General features: G+C 45.5%; 1 protein-coding gene across 2 annotated transcripts in view; it reads right to left on the bottom strand.

Annotated features, from left to right (window-relative positions):
- The window catches only part of PISD (phosphatidylserine decarboxylase), a 73,166-nt gene extending 58,034 nt beyond the window's left edge, over nt 1–15,132 (bottom strand). Inside the window, exons 1-2 of one of the 2 annotated variants that reach the window (XM_029571612.1) lie at nt 14,948–15,132; nt 13,747–13,826 (exon numbers count right to left, since the gene is read on the bottom strand). In XM_029571612.1, coding sequence (XP_029427472.1) covers nt 13,747–13,826; nt 14,948–14,955 — 88 coding nt within the window. In that variant the 5' untranslated portion in view covers nt 14,956–15,132. The remainder of the gene's footprint in view (nt 1–13,746; nt 13,827–14,947) is intronic. The other variant, XM_029571611.1, reaches the window with a different exon arrangement.
- Between the last annotated feature and the right edge of the window lie 5,216 nt (nt 15,133–20,348).

Raw genomic sequence — 20,348 nt, 5'->3', positions numbered from 1 at the left:
ATTCATTCATACAACACATCCCTGTATGGGATACCTTAAAATATACTCCCTCCCCCAATTGCAATTTGTTCTATATTATTGATACAACATATACTACCATCAATATATTTATATTACCATTCACAATTTCATATATTAATTTGAACATACATATCATCACATTCCTTGTTAAATATCATTACATATCTTCAGAAATTCCCTCTTCAGAAATTTCTGCTATTTTGATCTGATTGATTTTATTGATCTTGTTGTTTTCTCCTCCCAATTCTTGTATTGCTTGGGGGTGACATGCAAATTCTTTGGCCACCTCCTGCCAGCCTCGCCCTCTAGTTTAAATTCCTAATAATGTATGCTCAATTTCTCACTTAGCATCTTCCTTCAGGCCAAGGACAAATGTAGACCATCCTTACAGTATAACCTTTTACTGCTCCATACAAAAGGAGGTAAGTTGAGCAGTCTAGATGGGCTTTGCAATGCTTATCTGCTGTATGTTTCTTTAAGAGAGCCCATGTCTCAATTACTACAGGTTTGTTCTTAAACAGACCCTATATCCATTGATCTTTTGGAAAAAGGTTCCTAAGGGTGTACGGCAATAAAACAGAGCTATGAACCTGCCACTTGAGAACAAACTAACATTGAGAGAGATTGTCCACATGATTCGGGACCTGTCCCCTGGCCGGTGGTCACATTCAGTTTCTGGTCAGTACTCATAGATGAGATGACAGCAGGCGCATGACCCTAAACATGAGGCAGGGTAAAGATGGCATCCTCTGGCTAAAAGCTGAGATGAAGTATTGCAGCTTTGCTGACTTTTTCAGTTTACAAAATTAAAAAGACTCTTTATACAGTAATAGAAGCCAAGAAAACTATATCTGTAACATGAGAAGAGTGAAGTTTCACACACTGTATCCTTTAAACACTGTACTGAATGAGAATAACCTGAGTGGCAACTGGCCAGCTCCTGCCTACACAGATGTTAACAAAAGCGAATGTAAGGGAAAAAAAAAACCCTCTTCATCACAGGCTGTATAAACATGCTGAAAGTCCTGTCTCTTTTATTGACCCCAGGACACAAAAACAAAGAGTGTGGAAATTCCCCTGTTGTGGGGAGGTACAGCTGTATAGGCAACACCAGAACTAGCAAGGATGCTCAACCAATCAGACTACCAGGCTGACTGACACACCCCACTCCTCCTCTACCAGCCTCTTATCATAAAATGTTTCCTCACACAAGGCAGATATATTCTATCATGTGACACCAAAATAAACCCCCTGAACTTTTCAATCAATTATAAGCAATCTACAAATCTGAAATTCACACCTATTTCCTGATATGCCCCCCTAAATTCCTCAGAAGCATTTCATCTAATTAGTATCCTCCTGTAAATAACAATTCTGGTTTACTTTAAATATTTACATTTATTTTTCAGCAGATTTCTTGGGTACCAGCATGCTTTATTCTGGAGGAGGGGTTTGCAGGTGCACGGGTCCCTTTACCCACAGAAATAGCAGGTACAGAGCCATGATGTGACTTTCCCTATGAAAACTGGTGCAAAGTCTGCAGGTGAAAAGTAATCAAGGGCAGTTTCAAATCTGCCCTCTGGACACACTTTCTTCTTTAAACAAAGTGTTCCCTCAAGGTAGTTCTAGAGTTTAGCCCAACCCTCTCAAGAAGAGTCAGTAGTGTCCCGGGGTCAGGCAGGGGCTCCAGGGCACTGAGAATCTCCAGGGCACTGCAGTCTTTCTGGCTAAGCTGTGAATGGAAATGGATTCCTCTTGGCTGTCAGCTGAGAATCTGTATAATATGGGTGGCCCCCTCCTCCCCAACACCATGCCACCTGACCCTCACGGTTCAGGAAAGGAGAAATTACTACTTACCTGTAATTTCCTTTAGTGAGGGCAGGTCAATTTCAACGAGTGGGTTATACACCTCTACCAGCAGATGGAGAAGGAGCAAAAGCTGATGTCACGGCTATATAGACCTGTCCCAACATCAGTCTGCCATTATTCTCTGGAAAAGCCAAACTGTGGACAAACCTGATTATACTTTAATATTATCATCAACAGCCAACCATTCATGTTTCTCAATCAACAGGAACACTGAGCTCAGCCAAAAGAAGAAACATATCTAGCAAACTAAGGGATAGAGAAGCCACTTACCAGTTTTCAACAAAGAGCAGGAATCATACTATGCACAGACTGTCCGAAGAAAGGCTAACCACAAATTTAAACATCAGCAGCCTAGTGCGTATCTGGGATTAACCTGCCTTTACTAAAGGAAAGGAAATTAACAGGTAAGTAGTAATTTCTCCTTCCTTAGAATTTGGACAGGTCAATCCTAACGAGTGGGATGTACCAAAGCTAATCTTGAAGAGGGCAGGAGGCTGCCAGCGGTCCTATGCAAAAGCGGCATCCTCCCTAGCTCTAACATCCAAGCCGCAGTGCTTAGAAAAGTGTACAAAAATGATCATGTCAGCACTCTGACAATTTCAGCAGGGACAACAAATGAATTTCCGCTCACAATACCAAGTGAGCCCTCATGGAACACGGGTGTAATCTTTTTTTGGTAAGGCAACCTTAGCAGCCACATAGACTACCGAATTGACTTCCGTAATCCAGCGGGCAATCGTTGCCTATGTCGCTGGTGCTCCCTGCTTACCTCTGCCATGGACTTCCTAACAGCCTTACTCATCTCCAGGTACTGCAGTAAATGACACTTGATGTCCAAGGAATGCAAAAGGTGGTACTCAAGCTTCATCTCTGTCCCTGTCCAAGGCAGGTAGAGAAACGGACTGATTCAGATGAAACTATGAAACCAGTGTGGGCAAAAATGGAGGGCACAGTCCGAAGTTGAATCACACCCTGAGTCATACAAGGAAAAGGCTCATGGCAGGAAGAAGCCTGCAGCTCAAAGACCCAATGTGCCAAACAGATTGTTACGAGAAAAACTGTCTTCAAGGTAAGCAGCCGCAAGGAAAGAGTATGCAGCAGTCGAAAAATCGGACCTGCCAAAAACCTAAGGACCAAGATAAGGTCCCACAGAGGCACCAGAAGCCAGAACAGGGGGCGAAGACGCTTAACTCCCTGCAGGAAATGGGAAATGTCCGGATGGGAAGACAAAGGCTCTCCATTGATTCTCCCCCTATAATGAGCCAGGGCTATAACTTGAACCTTCAAGGTGTTATGGGCCAAACCTTAAGCAAGCCATCATGTAAAAATTCCAAAATCATAGGAGTAGCGACCTTGAGTGGTTGAGTACATCGTTCAGAACACCAGGCAACAAAGACTTGTCAAGCGCCAAACACGCTTAAGGCTCTTCTCCAAGGACACAAGGATACTAAACCAAATTTAGTAGAAACAAATATCAATTTTTTATTGCATATCAGTAAGCAATGCAGGTACCCTTGGGAGGTACAGAGTCACAGCAGTTCTCTCCGTCTAGATGCTCAGGAGAAGCACTACTCTTGTCTCTCTCTGTATGTCAGTGAGTGCTGCTTTTTACAGGCAAAACATACAATAATACCTAAGTTGCATGAACCTATGGGAGTATCACGTACACAGTTCTTATCTCAAAACAAGATGACTTAAACCTAAGTTCTCCTGACCCTCCTCCCAAATCGGGGCTCACTTGCCTGATGTTTACATTAATCTTCTGTTAGTCCTTTTTCCTGTCAGGTTTTCACGCTCAGGGAGGTTTCCAAGACTCTGGTTTCACTGGCGCCACCATAATTAAAACATTAGCCTGTGAGATTCTAATCTTTTCCTTCTGCTTTTTTGTGAGCCCATGACTCTCCATCACAAGTTTTGGACAGCTCTGGCTGCTGTCCAGATGTCTCCTGGAATTTCTCCAAATTAGGGTCAATAGGGCATTTAAGGTTCCCATGGCCAGAACTGCAAGCAGGCCAAGGCAGCAGAGGATTCTGGGTCAGTCATAGTCGCCATGTTAGTCTCAGACTTAGGCACACATCTCAGATTCTCCAAACTCTTCACATAGGCTAGAGAAGTAGAAAATTTCCGGCCCAAAGAAGAGTGGAAATTACTGCAGGCATAAAAACCCCACTTTAACAACTGAGCCCTTTTGATGGCCAAACCATGAGAGAATCGACCCAGATCTTTGTGCAGAATGGGCCCCTGATCTATCCGAGATGATAGCTTGAAAGAAGTGCCCACCAGAATCTGGAGATCAGTACACCATGGCCTTCAAGCCCAATCCAAAGTCATTAGAAGGACGGAGTTGGTTTGTCTTGCAATCTTCTGGACCAGCCTGCTTATCAGAGGCCAGGGCAGAAACGCATACCGAAGAGTGCTGTGTAGCCACTCCTGAACAAGAGCATTGATGTCCATTGCTTTTGGGTCTCATCTGTGACTGAAGAAGCATGGAATCTTTGCATTATTGAAGGTTGCCAACAGGTCTAGATCCAGTAGGCCCCAGTGTTTCACCAGGAGCTGAAAGGCCTCATCCGTCAGCTCCCATTCTCCTGGGTCCAAGTTTCTCCTACTAAGGAAATGGGATCCAATATCGTTCTTACCAGCTATGTAAGAGGCGGATATGCTTAGGAGATGCTGCTCCACCCATACCATGAGCACATCTATATCCTCAGACACCTGTGGTTCCACCCCGATGATTGATATAAGCCACTGTCATCGCACTGTCAGACATCATTCAAATCGCCAGAGCCTGTAGCCGCTCAGCGAACCGCAGGCACACTAACTGAACTGCTCATGCGTCCAGTCTGTTGATTTCCACTGCCACTCTGCTACATTCCAGCACCCTTGCACCACCAATTCCTGAGGCTCGCATATGTCATGAGTACCAACCAATCTGGCGTTGTCAGGGAAATTCTCTTATTGAGATGTAACTACCAAACCAACTAGGATCTCACCTCTAACAGAAGGAGCAGCCTCACCACATAGTTCCACAACTGTGGACTCCATCAGGAAAGCAACACTCGCTGAAGAGTGCGCATATATGCCCTCACCCAGGAAACCACTTCTAAGAGAACAGCAATCAACCCAAGGACTTGTAGATAAAACCACACAGTCAGACAAACACAGTTTCACAGGGGCAGAAAGTGACATCACGCTGCCAAATGGCCACTTAGAGACCGTGCTCCAGACCCTGATTTTATAATCTTCCCCGCAATGTTAGCATTGGGGTGCAGATTCCAGCTGGGAACATATTGTGAGTATTGGGCAGGGGCAGTGATGTCTGGGAGGAAAAAAAAAAAATTTTGGTTGACTTAAAACACTTCTCCTTCGAAGGAGTGGCAGCGAACAAATCAGAGGACCCAGCCATGGAGGAGGACGGGGAACATGGCGGCTGTGAATCAGGCCCTATGGAGGGGAGTGCTGCTTCGGATATTAATCAACGGAAAGTCGACCTGCCTCTCTCCAGAGATGATTTTCAGCTGTGGTTTGGAGAGTTGAGAGCAGACATGAGCTCCCTGAAGCAGGAAATTAAAATCGATCATGGGAGAGCTGCGGCGTGAATGTGCAGAGCTGGGAAATAGAGTAGATGTCGATGAGAATCAGATTGAGGATCAAGAGGGAGCTTGTGAGCACATTCAGCAGGAAGTGAAGCAATTACAGAAAGACAACACCTTCTTAAAAGACTGGGTGGAAGTTCTAGAAAATAGGTCAAGAACAGGGAACCTGAGGTTCAGGGGTATCCCTGAGGAAGCTGCTTATTCGGACTGTGTTAAGGTGATTTCTGATATTTGTGACCTGATTCTACACAACATCAAGGGGAGGGAGGAGATCCCTAAACTGGTGCTTGATAGAGCACACAAGACTTTGGCTCACCCCGAGGGAATATGCCCCGGGATATCGTGGTGTGCTTCCATGACTATGTTGTGAAAGAGAAGGTGATGGCCCAAGCGAGGAAGATGAAAGATATTCAGTGGCATGGACACAAAGTAGAAGTTTTCCAAGATCTCTCGCCTCTCACGATTAGGAAATAGCAGGACTGGGAATCATCGATACTAGTGGTTGTACCCTTTTGGACTACAATTTTCCATCAATGGGGTAACCTCCCGGGTTAAATCAGTGGATGAAGCGAAGAAAATACTTAAAGCAGCTAGATTAGTGAGGTCTGTGGATCCTAGTGAGAGTACTTCTTCCACCTTGACTGGCAGAGGGCCCAATCTAGGGGAAAGCACCTGAGAAGTACATTCCGGTGGATCGTCTTCTTCGAGAGAGAGGCAGCAACTTGAGTGCAGTGCTGGGATATTGTAGAGCAAGTCAGCTATCCTGGCAGACTTAGTGAAGCCTGTGTTTTTGGACTTTAGGACCTGCTGTTCGATTTTATTCAGGTTCTTTACTTAATGGTTTTATTGGTTTCCTTATGCAAGGTTTTCATAGGGGAAGAGAGTATTTAAGTTACCTTATGAGCTGGGTCAGTAGGGAGGGTTAAAGAGTGGTCAGGGGAGGTTCAATGTTGTCATTCCTCAAGTAGGAGGTGCGAGTGCTTTGGAGGGGGAGGGAGGGAGGGAGGGAGGGAGGGAGGGAGGAAGGTGTAGGGAGGAGGAAAGGGGATATGGGTGGCACTGGGATGGCAATCTGGGAGGCAGAATAGCTTGGAGTATAAAATATTCAGTGGATTTTGGGGGTGGGGTGACTTACCATAATGTCCAAGGGTTGTGACCGGGTTTGGAGAGTTATATATATAATTGTTAGTGGGGGAATTAAAAATTTTGTCATGGAACGTTAAAGGGTTAAATACTTACATCAAGAGGAAGCGGCTTTTAAATGATGCTATTAATATGAAAGTAGATGCATTGCTATGCCAGGAAACTCACTTATGGAAGAGGCACAAAATGCTGATGGTTTCGCATCATTTTCCACTCCAATGTTTTGCTTTGGCTACAAAACTAAATAAGTAGTATGGGGTGGGTATTCTGCTCTCCAGAATGTGATGGTAGATGTGCTCTCAGTTCTGAGGGATGTGGAAGGGAGGTATCTTATAATTAAATTTAGGTTGGGGAATGTCATTTATACCGTAGGGAATGTGTATGGCCCTAATTCTGGTCAGGGGAAGTTTTTGAGGGATTCTCAAACATTTTGCAGCAATGGGCAGAAGGTCGTATTCTTATAGGAGGGAATTTTAATATTACTATGTACCCAGTTTTAAATAATAATGGGGGGAGTGGGGGGGGGGCTTCAAGAGTGAATTGGAAAGGTTTGAAGGTATTAATGGCTGATTGGGAGTTGGTGGATATTTGGCGCCTCTTCCATCCCTCTGAATGGAATTATACTTTTTTCGCGATGGCCCATAAGGTTTATTCTTGGATTGACTTTTTCTTGGTGGATAAATCCCTGGTGAATAGGGTAAGGAAATCTGAGACTGATCCCATAATGTGGTCTGACGTGGCTGTGTAGACGACCTTGCAGGGGCAGGGGGGCCTGTCAGGGGACGGATGCTGGCGGCTAAATGAGAGTTTATTTGATGATAATGATTTTAGTTAAGTCTTTGAGGGATGAGATGAGCATGATTCTCTCTGAAAATGGGGAAGTGTCCACAGGGACTCTGTGGGACTGTTTTAAGGCAGTTTCCAGAGGTAAATTGATTGCTAGGGCTTCATTTCTAAAAGAAAGGGTAAAAAGAAACGAGTATAGTTGTTAACTCAGATAGGTAAAATGGAGTTGCGTCATAAAAGATGTGTGGATGATACGTTGGGGAAGAAGCTGGGGCAGCTGAGAGCTGAACTATGGGATCTAGATGTGCGGAAGATTGCATTTCAATTAGATAGGGTGAAGCAAGAGTATTTTGAAGGAGATAATAAAGCCAATCGATTATTAGCAAGGAAGCTTAAGGTTAGGGCAACACAAAACCAGATTTTAAAAATCAAAAATAGGGAGGGAAAGATGGTATCTGATGTATTAGGGCCCGGTTTTCCCAATTTTATAAGGAGTTATACCTTTCCGGTACAGATATTAGCAAGTCCACTATAGATGAATCTCTTAGGAGATATAGTTGTGCCTAAAGCAGATCCCATACAACAGGAAAGATTAAATAGGGAAATATCTGAATTGGAAGTTGCTCAGGCGATTAAGGAGTTGAAAATGGGCAGATCTTAAGGGTTGGACGGGTTTTCGGCAGGGTTTTATAAGCAATTGGCTCTGGTAGTAGTTAGGCTGTTGACGGCTTTTAGTGACCTATTAACAAGTGGAAGCATTGCAGCTGATGCCAATAGAGCTGGCATTATGGTGTTGGCAAAGCTGGGAAGGGATGAGACTCTGTGCGGATCCTATAGGCCTATTTCTCTTATAAATCTTGACCTAAACATTTTGGCAAAAATTTTGGCTAAACATCTAGGTGGAATAGCGGGTTTCCTGATACATCCAGATCAAACCAGATTTATTCCGGGTAGTCTCGCAGCCGATAACATGAGGAGGGTGGTGAGACTTATATGGTGGGCTCGGGAGTCACAGACCCCGCTGGCTTTGTGGCAGATGCTGAAAAGGTGTTTGATATAGTTCATTGGGATTACTTGTTTTCTGTACTAGAGAAATTTGGTTTGGGGGGAACTTTTCTACTTGGGTCCGGAAGTTGTATAGTAACCCTAGTGCTAGTATAAAGGTTAATGGGGGATATTCAGAGGTATTTCCGATAGGCAGAGGTATGAAGCAGGGATGTCCACTTTCTCCGCTACTTTTTGCTTTATACTTGGAGCCTTTAGCTACTAAAATACGCAGTGTTAAGGAAATACAAGGTTTATAGGCAGGGGATCATGAATACAAACTTTTCATGTTTGCAGATGATGTCCTGTTTAAGGGTCCATTCCCTGATACATCCCTGTCTTTCCCTATGGAAGAGTTGGTGAGATTTGGCAGGGTCTCTGGATATCAGCTAAATGCGGATAAATCTGAATTTCTGAGTATCACTCTTCCGCCAGAGCAAGTTGCTGTAATCAAGAAGAAATTCCCCTCTAAAATTGTAACTATGGAGGTAAAATATATATGGGGTGAAGATTGGTACTAATCTGGATAGTCTTTCTACCACGAATTATGATAGAGTATGGGATAAGGTCCTAGGTGACCTTCAGAGGAAAACTGAGGGGCTCCACCTCTGGAGCTTGCATTCTTTAGAGGTCCTCAGGGGCAAAAAGACTGAGACCTGCGGAAGAGATGGGATCTTTGGGAAGAACCTCCCCTATAAGGCCCAAAACACCGGTAGTCTCGAGAGCAGCCAATCACACGAAAAGATCGGGCATTGGGTTTCTTATCCTCTGGCAAATCGAGGGACCCGGTTTTCTCACAATGTACTTAGCAATCTGTTATGAATCTGCTAGGGTTCTCCATGAGGAGTTAGCAATCTGTTATATCTGTTAAGAAAGCTGGGCATTAGATGGGAGGAGCAATCTGAATGAATGGCTCCTAAGAAGTAGGAGTCAGCTATCTTGTAGAGTCTCAGATTCTGTAATATTCCGCTATGCTGGGAGTTAGCAATCTGTTATGAATCTGAGATAGTAGTGGTGAATCCCTGGGCCGGTGGAAGATGACCACGCCCCCGGGAGGATATCCAGAGAGGGACCACCGGCTAGGCTTGAGTATGGAGACAGTCACACATTAGTTCTTTTATTAAACAGGTTTTGGAAACCACCAGAGGTGGCAGTAGTGAGCTAATATGCCAGACAGGGCTGTAGTCCCTCAGGCACTGGAACCGCAATCCAGGATGGCTGAGCTGTTGAGAAACTGTAGAAAGTGAGTAGGCAGAGTAGACAAGGTTCATGAACTGAATTAGATGACAAAACTCACATAAGGTCTCAAGGAAGCTCAGGAGCTGGAAAGGTTTAGGCCCTCGAGGAGCGAGTACCTGGTTCCAGGGAAAGCTCTGAGAGAGTGATGGTAACTCACAATTGTTTGTAGCAGTGATAGCTTCCAGGCAGTAGAGAATCTTCAGAGTGTCCAGGAACATGGGCCCCCGAGGAGCGGGTACCTCTGGTAAGTCCGAGGAGGCAGAGTAGCTTGGGAGTAAAGCCAAAGCAATCCCCTTGCTAACTCAGTTAGATAGTGAATTAGAGACCTTTAAATATTGGAAGCAGATGACGTCATCTCAGAGGGACGCCCCTGAGGTTCGCGTCCTTGCGGGTACTTCAATCAGAGCGCGGGCGCGCCTCCTAGGTCATCAGGCAACATGGCGGCTCTGCAACGTCAAGCCGGTCCGGGGACACCAGAGGGAGACGGCATGGAGATGCGCGGCAGCCAGCCGTCCATCAGACCCGGAGGGAGTCGCCACAGAGGTAAAGAGGGCGGAGTGAGGACGTCAAGCAGCGACGGTCGCAACACCATTCCAGACCAATCAACTCCTGAAATGCATCCAGGAGAGGAAAGAAACAAGAAGCCTTTTGCAGGCTGAACAAAATACGACTCCTCTTCTGCATCCCCAAGGAGTCAGATCCAGCTACATCTTCAAGGTCAGAGATCAAACCCAACTCTTCTCTGTGAAACAGAGAAGAGTTCTATATGGCTCCAAATATGGAAGAAAGTCCCCTTCCTCACCAGGAGAGCCACCCCCATTATCATCGGTATCATCATGATCCACCTGCATGCGAGCTCTGTCAGACCGCACTGTTCCATGGCGCTTGATCATGGAGACAGATGGGGGGAGCAGTTGGAATACATGGTCCTCCTCAAAGATCACAGGCCAGAATTTGACATCCCAAGTGCCAGTGTCCTCTGGGAAATCGACCCTTGGATCAATCAAGGGAGGTGACACCCCTGCCTTGTCTCCCTCAGTCCCAACTCCCCTCGGGCTGAGGATGGACCATCACCGGCAAAATCAGAAAAAGGAGCTAAATCTCCCCAAGCATCCAGGCAGCGCTAACATAGGCTGAAAGAAAGCTGCAGTTGAATGGCTCTGATATGGCATGCAGCACAAATAGATAGGCGCTTAGGTTTCTTCGCCACAGGTGCCATGCTATAAGCGTGTAGACCAACAAGGCTCGCGCCCAGATTACCCGCTCGTATAAGCCACATCCAAAATGGACGCACAAAAATGTGCCCAAGCACACACACCTAGGCGCTCGTCCAACTGGGGCCCAGTACTGATGCCTAAGCTAGATGCACAAGACATGTGTCCAGAAGCAAGAATGCCCAAAGTAGACGCACAAACGAGAATAGGCACACACCGGACCGGCAAGCGCGCACCAACAAACTGCAACAAAAAACATGCAAAACTATCCCGCGGCCTACCGTGCACCAAAATGGGAGAAGCCTGGGAGCGGGACCTAGCCATACAGCTGCTCAACCTGCAAGGCCTGCACTATTTCCTCATCTCACAGAACTCCCCAGAGACGTGAGTGGGACAGCCAAATGCCAAGGAAACGGACCCTTCTCCTGCTTTCTTCCTTTTTATAAATAAAAAATGTTTACCTGAGTTCAACTCTTCCTGGCTGAGAGCAGGAGTGGGTCCCAGCTACAGGGGAGGGGAAGAGGGCTAGAGCCTTCACCACCGAGCCTCTCTCTCAAGCCTGCAACCGTTTTTCGAATATAGGTCCATGCCAGTCAAGGCTTCTAGACTAAAGGCACTCTATTGAGAGAGGGACTGCACGGTATCACTTCAGGAGGTAAGCGGTGCTACAAAGACATCTTGTCTTTCCAGTACCTCATTTTTAACTTTTTTTTTTTTTTACACTCACAGGCAATCCCCCAAAGGAAAACACATGTCCACCAACTGCTGGAGACAGAGGCAGAGGTGCATAACCCACTCGTTGGGACTGACCTGACCGAACGCTAACATAAGAACATGCCATACTGGGTCAGACCAAGAGCCCATCAAACCCAGCATCCCGTTTCTAATAGTGGCCAATCCAAGTCACAAGTATCTGGCATGTACCCAAATATTAAATAGATCTCAAGCTACTTCGCCTTATTGATTAATAGCAGTTTATGGATTTTTCCTCTAGGAACTTATCCAAACTTTTTTTAAACCCAGTTACACTAACTACCATAACCAAATCCTCTGGCAATGAATTAACTATGCGCTGAGTGAAAAATAATTTTTTTCAATTTGTTTTAAATGAGCTACTTACTAACTTCATGGAATACCCCCAGTCATTCTATTATCAGAGAGTAAATAACCGATTTACATTATCCTGTTCAAGTCCTTTCATGATTTTGTAGAATTCTATCATATCCCATCTCAGTCTCTTCTCCAAACTGAACAGCCTAATTTCTTTAGCCTTTCCTCACAGGACAGTAGTTCCGTGCCCCTTTTCATTTTGGTCACCTTTCTCTGCACCAGAATTGCACACAGTATTCAAAGTGCGGTCTCACCATGGCGCGATACTGAGGCATTATGACATCCACCATTTTATTTGCCATTCCCCTCCTAATAATTTCTAACATTCTGTTTGCAGAACTTCTCTCTTTGAATATCATCTCCTGTTGACTCAGAGGTGGCAATTCAGGGTTTAGCCTGAAAGGAAGCTTCTTCCCGTCACCTCCCTAGCCAGGACAAAGAAAAGAAAATCAGAAGCCAGGACAAGGAGAGGGTCCAACAAATATGTTTCCAGAAGGCCAGTAGGAAGTAGTGTCAGAAACCATCCAAAAGTAAACAAACATATTAAGCCCCTGTATCCTGAGATATTTGATCCGGACAGAGCAGCATTAGCAGAGATAGACAGTTAAGGAGTCCCCGCAAGCAGGCATTTTTTTATCCAGAGTATTTGATACCTTAGGCAAACCTTTGGTCATGCACACACACACATACCCCAACATCCCTCCAGTACAGTCCCTTCTACCAGCAGCAGTGGATCCAGCACATCTCTCCCTTCTTTGATGGTATTAGTTATGGCACATCACCCTTCTTGGCTTCATGCTAGTGAGATTTTGCCAACCCCAAAATTTTGGTGCTCTAGATAGACAACTGCCTAGTTTTCCTAATGGAAGCACCGGCTCTGCTTTTGCCATAACACCAATGGCATCTGAATTTGGATTGTACAGCAAATGTCTCCCATTTCTTTAATATTTTTTTTAAATGGTTGTAATTATTATGTTGAATAACACAGATGATAGTATAATCATGTTTTATTTATTTAAAGATAGCTTATATACCATACCACATACTCCCCAGATCGAAGCTGTATACAAATAAAAACACTCATAAAAGCCACATCAATACAAAAACAAATCAATTTTTTGTGTGTGCGCTTTTGCAGAATGATAGCATTGTCACACATACATAGAAACATGACCATATGGCCTATCTAGTCTGCCCAAGCACACAACTACTCAGCTTTACAATCCCAACCAATCCCTCACACATCCCCTGTGCTTGTTTAATACATTTTTTAATTCAAATCCTGTCCTTGTCTCCACCATTTCCACTGAAAGGCTGTTCCATGCATCCACCACTCTCTCTATAAAGAAATACTTCCTTAAAATGTCTCCTTGGTCTACCAATGACCCCTCATTCTAAAGTCCCCTTTCCATTGAGAGACCCAACTGTGCATCAACAACAGTCAAAAGGAGTCATTTATCAAGCCATATTTTTCCCCTCCCTGGTAAGATACTGTGGCCGTTTTACTGTTTTTCACGCATTATACCTTTACCGCGGCTTAGCAAATTGCCCCCCAAGAGATGTGATTTGTATGCAAAGCTTTATTTTGTAAAGAGGGAAGGCTATGTGTTCCAAGATATAAGAGAGAGTAATTTTGTCTATTTCTCACTTTCTTTTTTGTTCATTAGAAAGTAGAATCAGACCAGAAGTCAAGCATTTGAAATACAAGGTACACATATACTTACTGGCATGACACCTCCTGCTAGGCTGATACTTGAAAGATAGATGGATCTGTCGCAGAGAAATTCTCTGATAATAGACAAAACTGTAATAATCGTAACAAAAAAAATATGTAAAAATGTGCATAAAACTCAGCCCATGTAAACTGGCACACACACCCATCTGTCAAAATAAATATATACCTTTTCCCCCTCCCCACTTCTGCATCTCTCACTCATTGGCACATGAACTAGAAAAAAAAAAAAAACCACACACTAATATGTATCCTGTCTATATCACACAGACATCTATATTTCTGTCTCACACCCACCTCATCCCATCCAACCCACACCCACTTCCTCACCCCTATCTGTCTCTCATTCACATACACCCTTACCCCGTCCATGTCTCGCACCCTCCCCCCTTTGCCCCGTCTGTGTCTCTCACAAAGACCCCCTTGGCCACGTCCGTGCTTCTCGCACCCGCATCCCCTTAGCGCCGTCCATGTCCCTCACACATGGCCCCCCCCAACCCTGCCCCTCACACATGGACCCCCCCCCTCTTAACCCTGTCCCTCACACATGGACCCCCCCCCTCTTAACCCTGTCTCTCACACATAGACCCCCCCCTCTTAACCCTGTCCCTCACACATGGACCCCCCCTCTTAACCCTGTCCCTCACACATGGACCCCCCCCTCTTAACCCTGTCTCTCACACATGGACCCCCCCCTCTTAACCCTGTCCCTCACACATGGACCCCCCCTCTTAACCCTGTCTCTCACACATAGACCCCCCCTTAACCCTGTCCATGTCCCCACACTCGCACCCCCTTAACCCTGTCCCCACCCTCACACCCCCTTAACCCTGTCCGTGTCCCTCACACATAGACACCCCCCCTTAACCCTGCAGTGTCCCCCACACTCGCACCCCTTAACCCTGTCCGTGTCCCTCACACTCCCCTTAACCCTGCCCCCACACTCGCACCCCTTAACCCTGTCCGTGTCCCTCACACCCCCTTTAACCCTGTCCCCCACACTCGCACCCCTTAACACTGTCCGTGTCCCTCACACCCCCTTTAACCCTGTCCCCCACACTCGCAACCTCCCACCCCGTCCAAGTCTCTCCCACTCGCAACCTCCCACCCCGTCCAAGTCTCTCCCACTCGCAACCTCCCACCCTGTCCGTGTCTCTCACACTCGCACACCCCCCGCCCCGTCCATGTCTCACTTTAACATAGCGCTCACAGGAACTTCCCCTTGTGCACAGCCCTCACTCACCGCCCGAGCGCCGCCATCCTCCCTCCCTCATGCGCCATACATTGACCTCATAGGACTGTGCCGGCGACTTCCGGAAGAGGAGGGAGGGGGCGGGGCGATGAAAATCCCGGCTGGAGAAAGGTTTGCATCTCGTCCCTTACTCCCGGGCCTAGGCGTCCCCAGCCGCCTCCCTTCAGTATACAAGGGCCAAGGCAACGACTCATTGCACTGCAATTTCAGAGGAGCCTTGGAAGTTGTGGCTTTGAGCCAAAGTTTCGCTTAAATTGCTGTAGAATGAGTCGTTGTCTTGGACCTTGAACGTTTTTGAAAGGACAGTCCTAGAGATTATTGCTACACACTGCTTTCTCGTTTTATTTACTGTTTTGTTCTCAGTCAAGTTCCAAGCCATTCTAAAAAATCCTTATATCCTGGTTTCTGTCACTTCCTCCTAATCTGTGAATTCTGCTGCAGATCTGGTTACTGATTGGTGGCAAGTCTTGAGGCGAGTGATCGTGATAAAATATACCTCCTTTACAGTTATACGATGATCAGTACTACATCATTAGGACTCAAACATAATTACATCACAATAGAATGAGTGCATTGGAATTTCATTTAAGAAGCAGATCAGACAAATGACCCGTACCGGCTTTTTAAAGTGCGAACAATGCGGGGTCTCAAGTATCTGTTATCTAATGTGGATATTATTTTTGTTGTAGGAGCTTTAATGATGCCACTGCTAGAATACTGCAAACTGTCAAGCCGATACAGTAAGGCGCGCTTGGCCGAGCGCACCATTTAACCATTTCCTTAGCAGGTCCTATGCTATGGAATACCATGCCGGTCGAGATCCGCTTACAAACAGACATCAAAGCCTTCAGAAAACACTTGAAAACATGGTTATTTAAACAAGCCTACAACAATGAGAAAGGAGAGTAGTATACAGTGACAAAGAGAGAAAACAAAAAACGATCTGCAGAACACTCATGCACTCTACCCCAACCTACACGGGTATATATTCCACCTTTATTTTTAAAATTTTTAAATATGTTTGCTCACAATTTAAAATATGAGACAATAAAGAATGGATATGATAGAACATAACACTCACAATTATGAGTAATTATAAACGAGGTATGTTACCCTATAGTCTTGGCACTTGTTTAGTGATAGATCTTATCTGTTTTCCAATATTAATATTGGTGCCTTCCTGTAAACCATTATGATGGTACTTAACTTAATGACGGTATAGAAAAGTTTTTAAATAAATAAATAAACCTGCAGTTGGCCGCACAATTTCAACGTGTGTCTATTACCTTTATACAGTAAAGGGTTTAGCGCGTCAAAAACATGCGGCCAAGCCCCCCCCCTCTGAAAACTAATAGCGCTTATTACATGCGAATACATGTTGATGAGGCTATTAGTTAGACCCCGGGATACTGAAACTTTTCTGTACACTCTCCGTCTTAATATCCTAGTGATATTAATTCGGAGGAACCAAACCTTTTAAAAAAAAAAAAAAAAGTAAAAAAAAATCTGCAGTAAAGTCCGCGGGAGAGCGGACGAATGCCCGCTCTCCCGGTGCGCGCGATTCTGTATTTAAATTAGGTGACGCGGTAAAAACAAGGGAAAGGAGGCGCTAGGGACACTAGCGCGTCCTTAGCACCTCCTTTTTGACAGGAGCGGCGGCTGTCAGCGGGTTTGACAGCCGACGCTCAATTTTGCCGGCGTCGGTTCTCGAGCCCGCTGACAGCCACGGGCTCGGAAACCGGACGCCGGCAAAATTGAGCGTCCGGTTTTCGGCCCGACAGCCGCGGGCCGAATTCAAATTTATTTATTTTTTTACTTTTCTGGACCTCCGACTTAATATCACCATGATATTAAGTCGGAGGGTGCACAGAAAAGCAGTTTTTACTGCTTTTCTTTGCACTTTCCCGGCGCCAGAAGAAATTAGTGCCGACCTTTGGGTCAGCGCTAATTTCTGAAAGTAAAATGTGCGGCTTGGCTGAATATTTTACTTTCTGTACCCGGCACGCATACCTAATAGGGCATACCTAATAGGGCATGTTGAGGGCGCTATTAGGTGCCACGGGTTGGACGCGCGTTTTCCTCCCTTTACTGAATAAGGGGTAAGGGAAAACACGCGTCCAAGAGCCTGTTAATTTGCAGCACATTATGTTCACAAAGCCCCGCCCCAGGCTTCTCTAAAGCTGAATTCTAATAGCTGGAGTTATCAGCTATCTACCGTCTCTTCTAGCACTGGCGCTGCATTGACAATGGTGGGAATACATTCTACCATTCCTGCCAGCTCTGATCTGACTTCAAGTAGCAACATCTCACAGTGGCATGTGCGGAGCATGACACTGCAAGGCTTCTTCTGATTTCTGTGTTAGGCATTGCTGGTGTTAGCGCCACAGACAGGGAGACATGCTCAGCACAGCCATAAGAACATAAGAAATTGCCATGCTGGGACAGACCAAGGGTCCATCAAGCCCAGCATCCTGTTTCCAACAGAGGCCAAAAACCAGGCCACAAGAACCTGGCAATTACCCATGCTACTGATGCAATTAATTCTATAACATATACCAATACAAGGGATGCTTGTGTCCTGGTATTACTTATGTACGGTGGCTATTGTTCAAGGACAGCCAATTTTATGGGTGTCCTTCTTTTTAGCCCCGTCTATTAATCTTTATTATCCAAAATTCAATGTAGATTTTCTATTTTGTCTTTTACTTTTTTATCTAAAAAGATCCCCTTATCTCCCCGTTTTATGAGGCGACCCGCTACTTGTTTGTCAATACTTATCAGGACATCCGTCTCAATTGCTTCTCGCGGGGATCGCGTCTGCCTGCCCGACATGGGCCATGTTTCGGCACTCTTGTGCCTGCTTCAGGGGCTACGGGGGGGGTTGTGCTGCCGTCCACGAGTAGGAACATTATCAACATGACACTGGAGAACTAACAGATATCGAGTACCTGTCTAGGACGCAGCACAACCCCCCCCGTAGCCCCTGAAGCAGGCACAAGAGTGCCGAAACATGGCCCATGTCGGGCAGGCAGACGTGATCCCCGCGAGAAGCAATTGAGACGGATGTCCTGATAAGTATTGACAAACAAGTAGCGGGTCGCCTCATAAAACGGGGAGATAAGGGGATCTTTTTAGATAAAAAAGTAAAAGACAAAATAGAAAATCTACATTGAATTTTGGATAATAAAGATTAATAGACGGGGCTAAAAAGAAGGACACCCATAAAATTGGCTGTCCTTGAACAATAGCCACCGTACATAAGTAATACCAGGACACAAGCATCCCTTGTATTGGTATATGTTATAGAATTATTATTGAAGGGAAGAGGTTGGTTGATGAACTGATGCAATTAATAGCAGTGCCTATTCCCTAAGTATAATTGATTAATAGCCATTAATGGACTTCTCCTCCAAGAACTTATCCAAACCTTTTTTGAACCCAGCTACACTAACTGCACTAACCACATCCTCTGGCAACAAATTCCAGAGCTTTATTGTGCATTGAGTGAAAAAGAATTTTCTCCGATTAGTCTTAAATGTGTTACTTGCTAACTTCATGGAATGCCCCCTAGTCCTTCTATTATTCGAAAGTGTAAATAACCGAGTCACATCTACTCATTCAAGACCTCTCATGATCTTAAAGACCTCTATCATATCTCCCCTCAGCCGTCTCTTCTCCAAGCTGAACAGCCCTAACCTCTTCAGCCTTTCCTCATAGGGGAGCTGTTCCATCCCCTTTATCATTTTGGTTGCCCTTCTCTGTACCTTCTCCATCGCAACTATATCTTTTTTGAGATGCGGCGACCAGAATTGTACACAGTATTCAAGGTGCGGTCTCACCATGGAGCGATACAGAGGCATTATGACATTTTCCGTTCTATTAACCATTCCCTTCCTAATAATTCCCAACATTCTATTTGCTTTTTTGACTGCTGCAGCACACTGAGCCGACGATTTTAAAGTATTATCCACTATGATGCCTAGATCTTTTTCCTGGGTGGTAGCTCCTAACATGGAACCTAACATCGTGTAACTACAGCAAGGGTTATTTTTCCCTATGTGCAACACCTTGCACTTGTCCACATTAAATTTCATCTGCCATTTGGATGCCCAATCTTCCAGTCTTGCAAGGTTCTCGGCTGCTGCTGTGGAGGAAGGTGCTGCTGTGGAGGAAGGCAGTGGTAATATTGAGCCATGGGTTCTATGGGGCTGCCAGGAAAAGTCAAGTAAGAATATTTGTTGCTGGAGCTTCCAACCATGCTACTGTGTCTTTGGAGCTGTGAGAGAGGGGCATGGACATCATCCCCTAAGGATACAGGCTTTGGAGGCGCAGAGCACAGAAATGCTCCTTATTATAATCCAGATACCAAGCCTCAGTGTCTCTCCCTGGACTGGAATCTCCAGAGGGGATTGTTTTGCTCATAACAGAAATCTGGCATGTGGCAAGAGAGAGAAAAAGGGAGGAAGGACGAAGGAAAATGATGCCAAAGGAGAAGGAAGCAGAAATGGAGCAAGAGTGCATGTGGTGGGGGTGGGAGGAAATGAATGAGAAAGAGCGCAACCGTACACCAACAGCCTATCCTGACATCCATCCACCCTCCACCCTTTCATGCCAACTTTGGAGACATCTAGAAATATTATTACTGACACTCCATCTGCCACAGTTCTACATCCCTGGGAATCCCCCCTCCAAACAGTTCTCAGCAAAAAACCTCAAGGACTTCTCTCCCTCCCCACCCTTTGCTTAGCAAACTCTGAGGAGGATGCCCCCCTCTCTGATTTGAAGTGCCCTATGTGGCCCTTTTCTTTAAAAGTTTGGGGACCCTGTCTTGCGGTGGAAGTATCCACACTGAACAAGTCTGGCTGCATTCCTCAGGGCCTCAAGAGCCACTTAGGTGTTTGCAGGGTGGGGGAAATAGTAAATCGAAGCCAAGTCATGCCGTACCATTCCCAGTGGTGAAAGCTCTACGTTCAGTTATAGAGGTACTCAGGGAACTTTACACACACAAAACACTCCAATTTTTTAAATTGTAATAATTTAAAATTCAGGCAACCAGCAGGGCAGGAATAAGCTAGAATAGTGCCATGCACTCCGACTGCTGATGGACTGAACAGCCACCCCTAATTTGTGATGAAGGCAATTATTCAGAGGATTTCTAAACGGACAGGGTTCTGCAGGAGGCAGTCTGGAGCCTTTCTGCTCAGCAGCTTCCCCCTTCCAACCTATGCAGGAGCCTGGTTTTTATCCTGAGCCAGGTGGCACCTTGCAGTCAGAAAGTAAAGGAAAAAAGAAAACTTGGCTCCAAGTTGCAGCAGCTTGGCAGTGCAGCCTGGAACTCGGGA

The sequence above is a fragment of the Rhinatrema bivittatum genome, chromosome 11 (assembly GCF_901001135.1).
Source record: "Rhinatrema bivittatum chromosome 11, aRhiBiv1.1, whole genome shotgun sequence".
NCBI lineage: Eukaryota > Metazoa > Chordata > Amphibia > Gymnophiona > Rhinatrematidae > Rhinatrema > Rhinatrema bivittatum.
The sequence above is the reverse complement of the archived record's forward strand: the minus strand, read 5'-3'. Positions and strand labels throughout refer to the sequence as shown.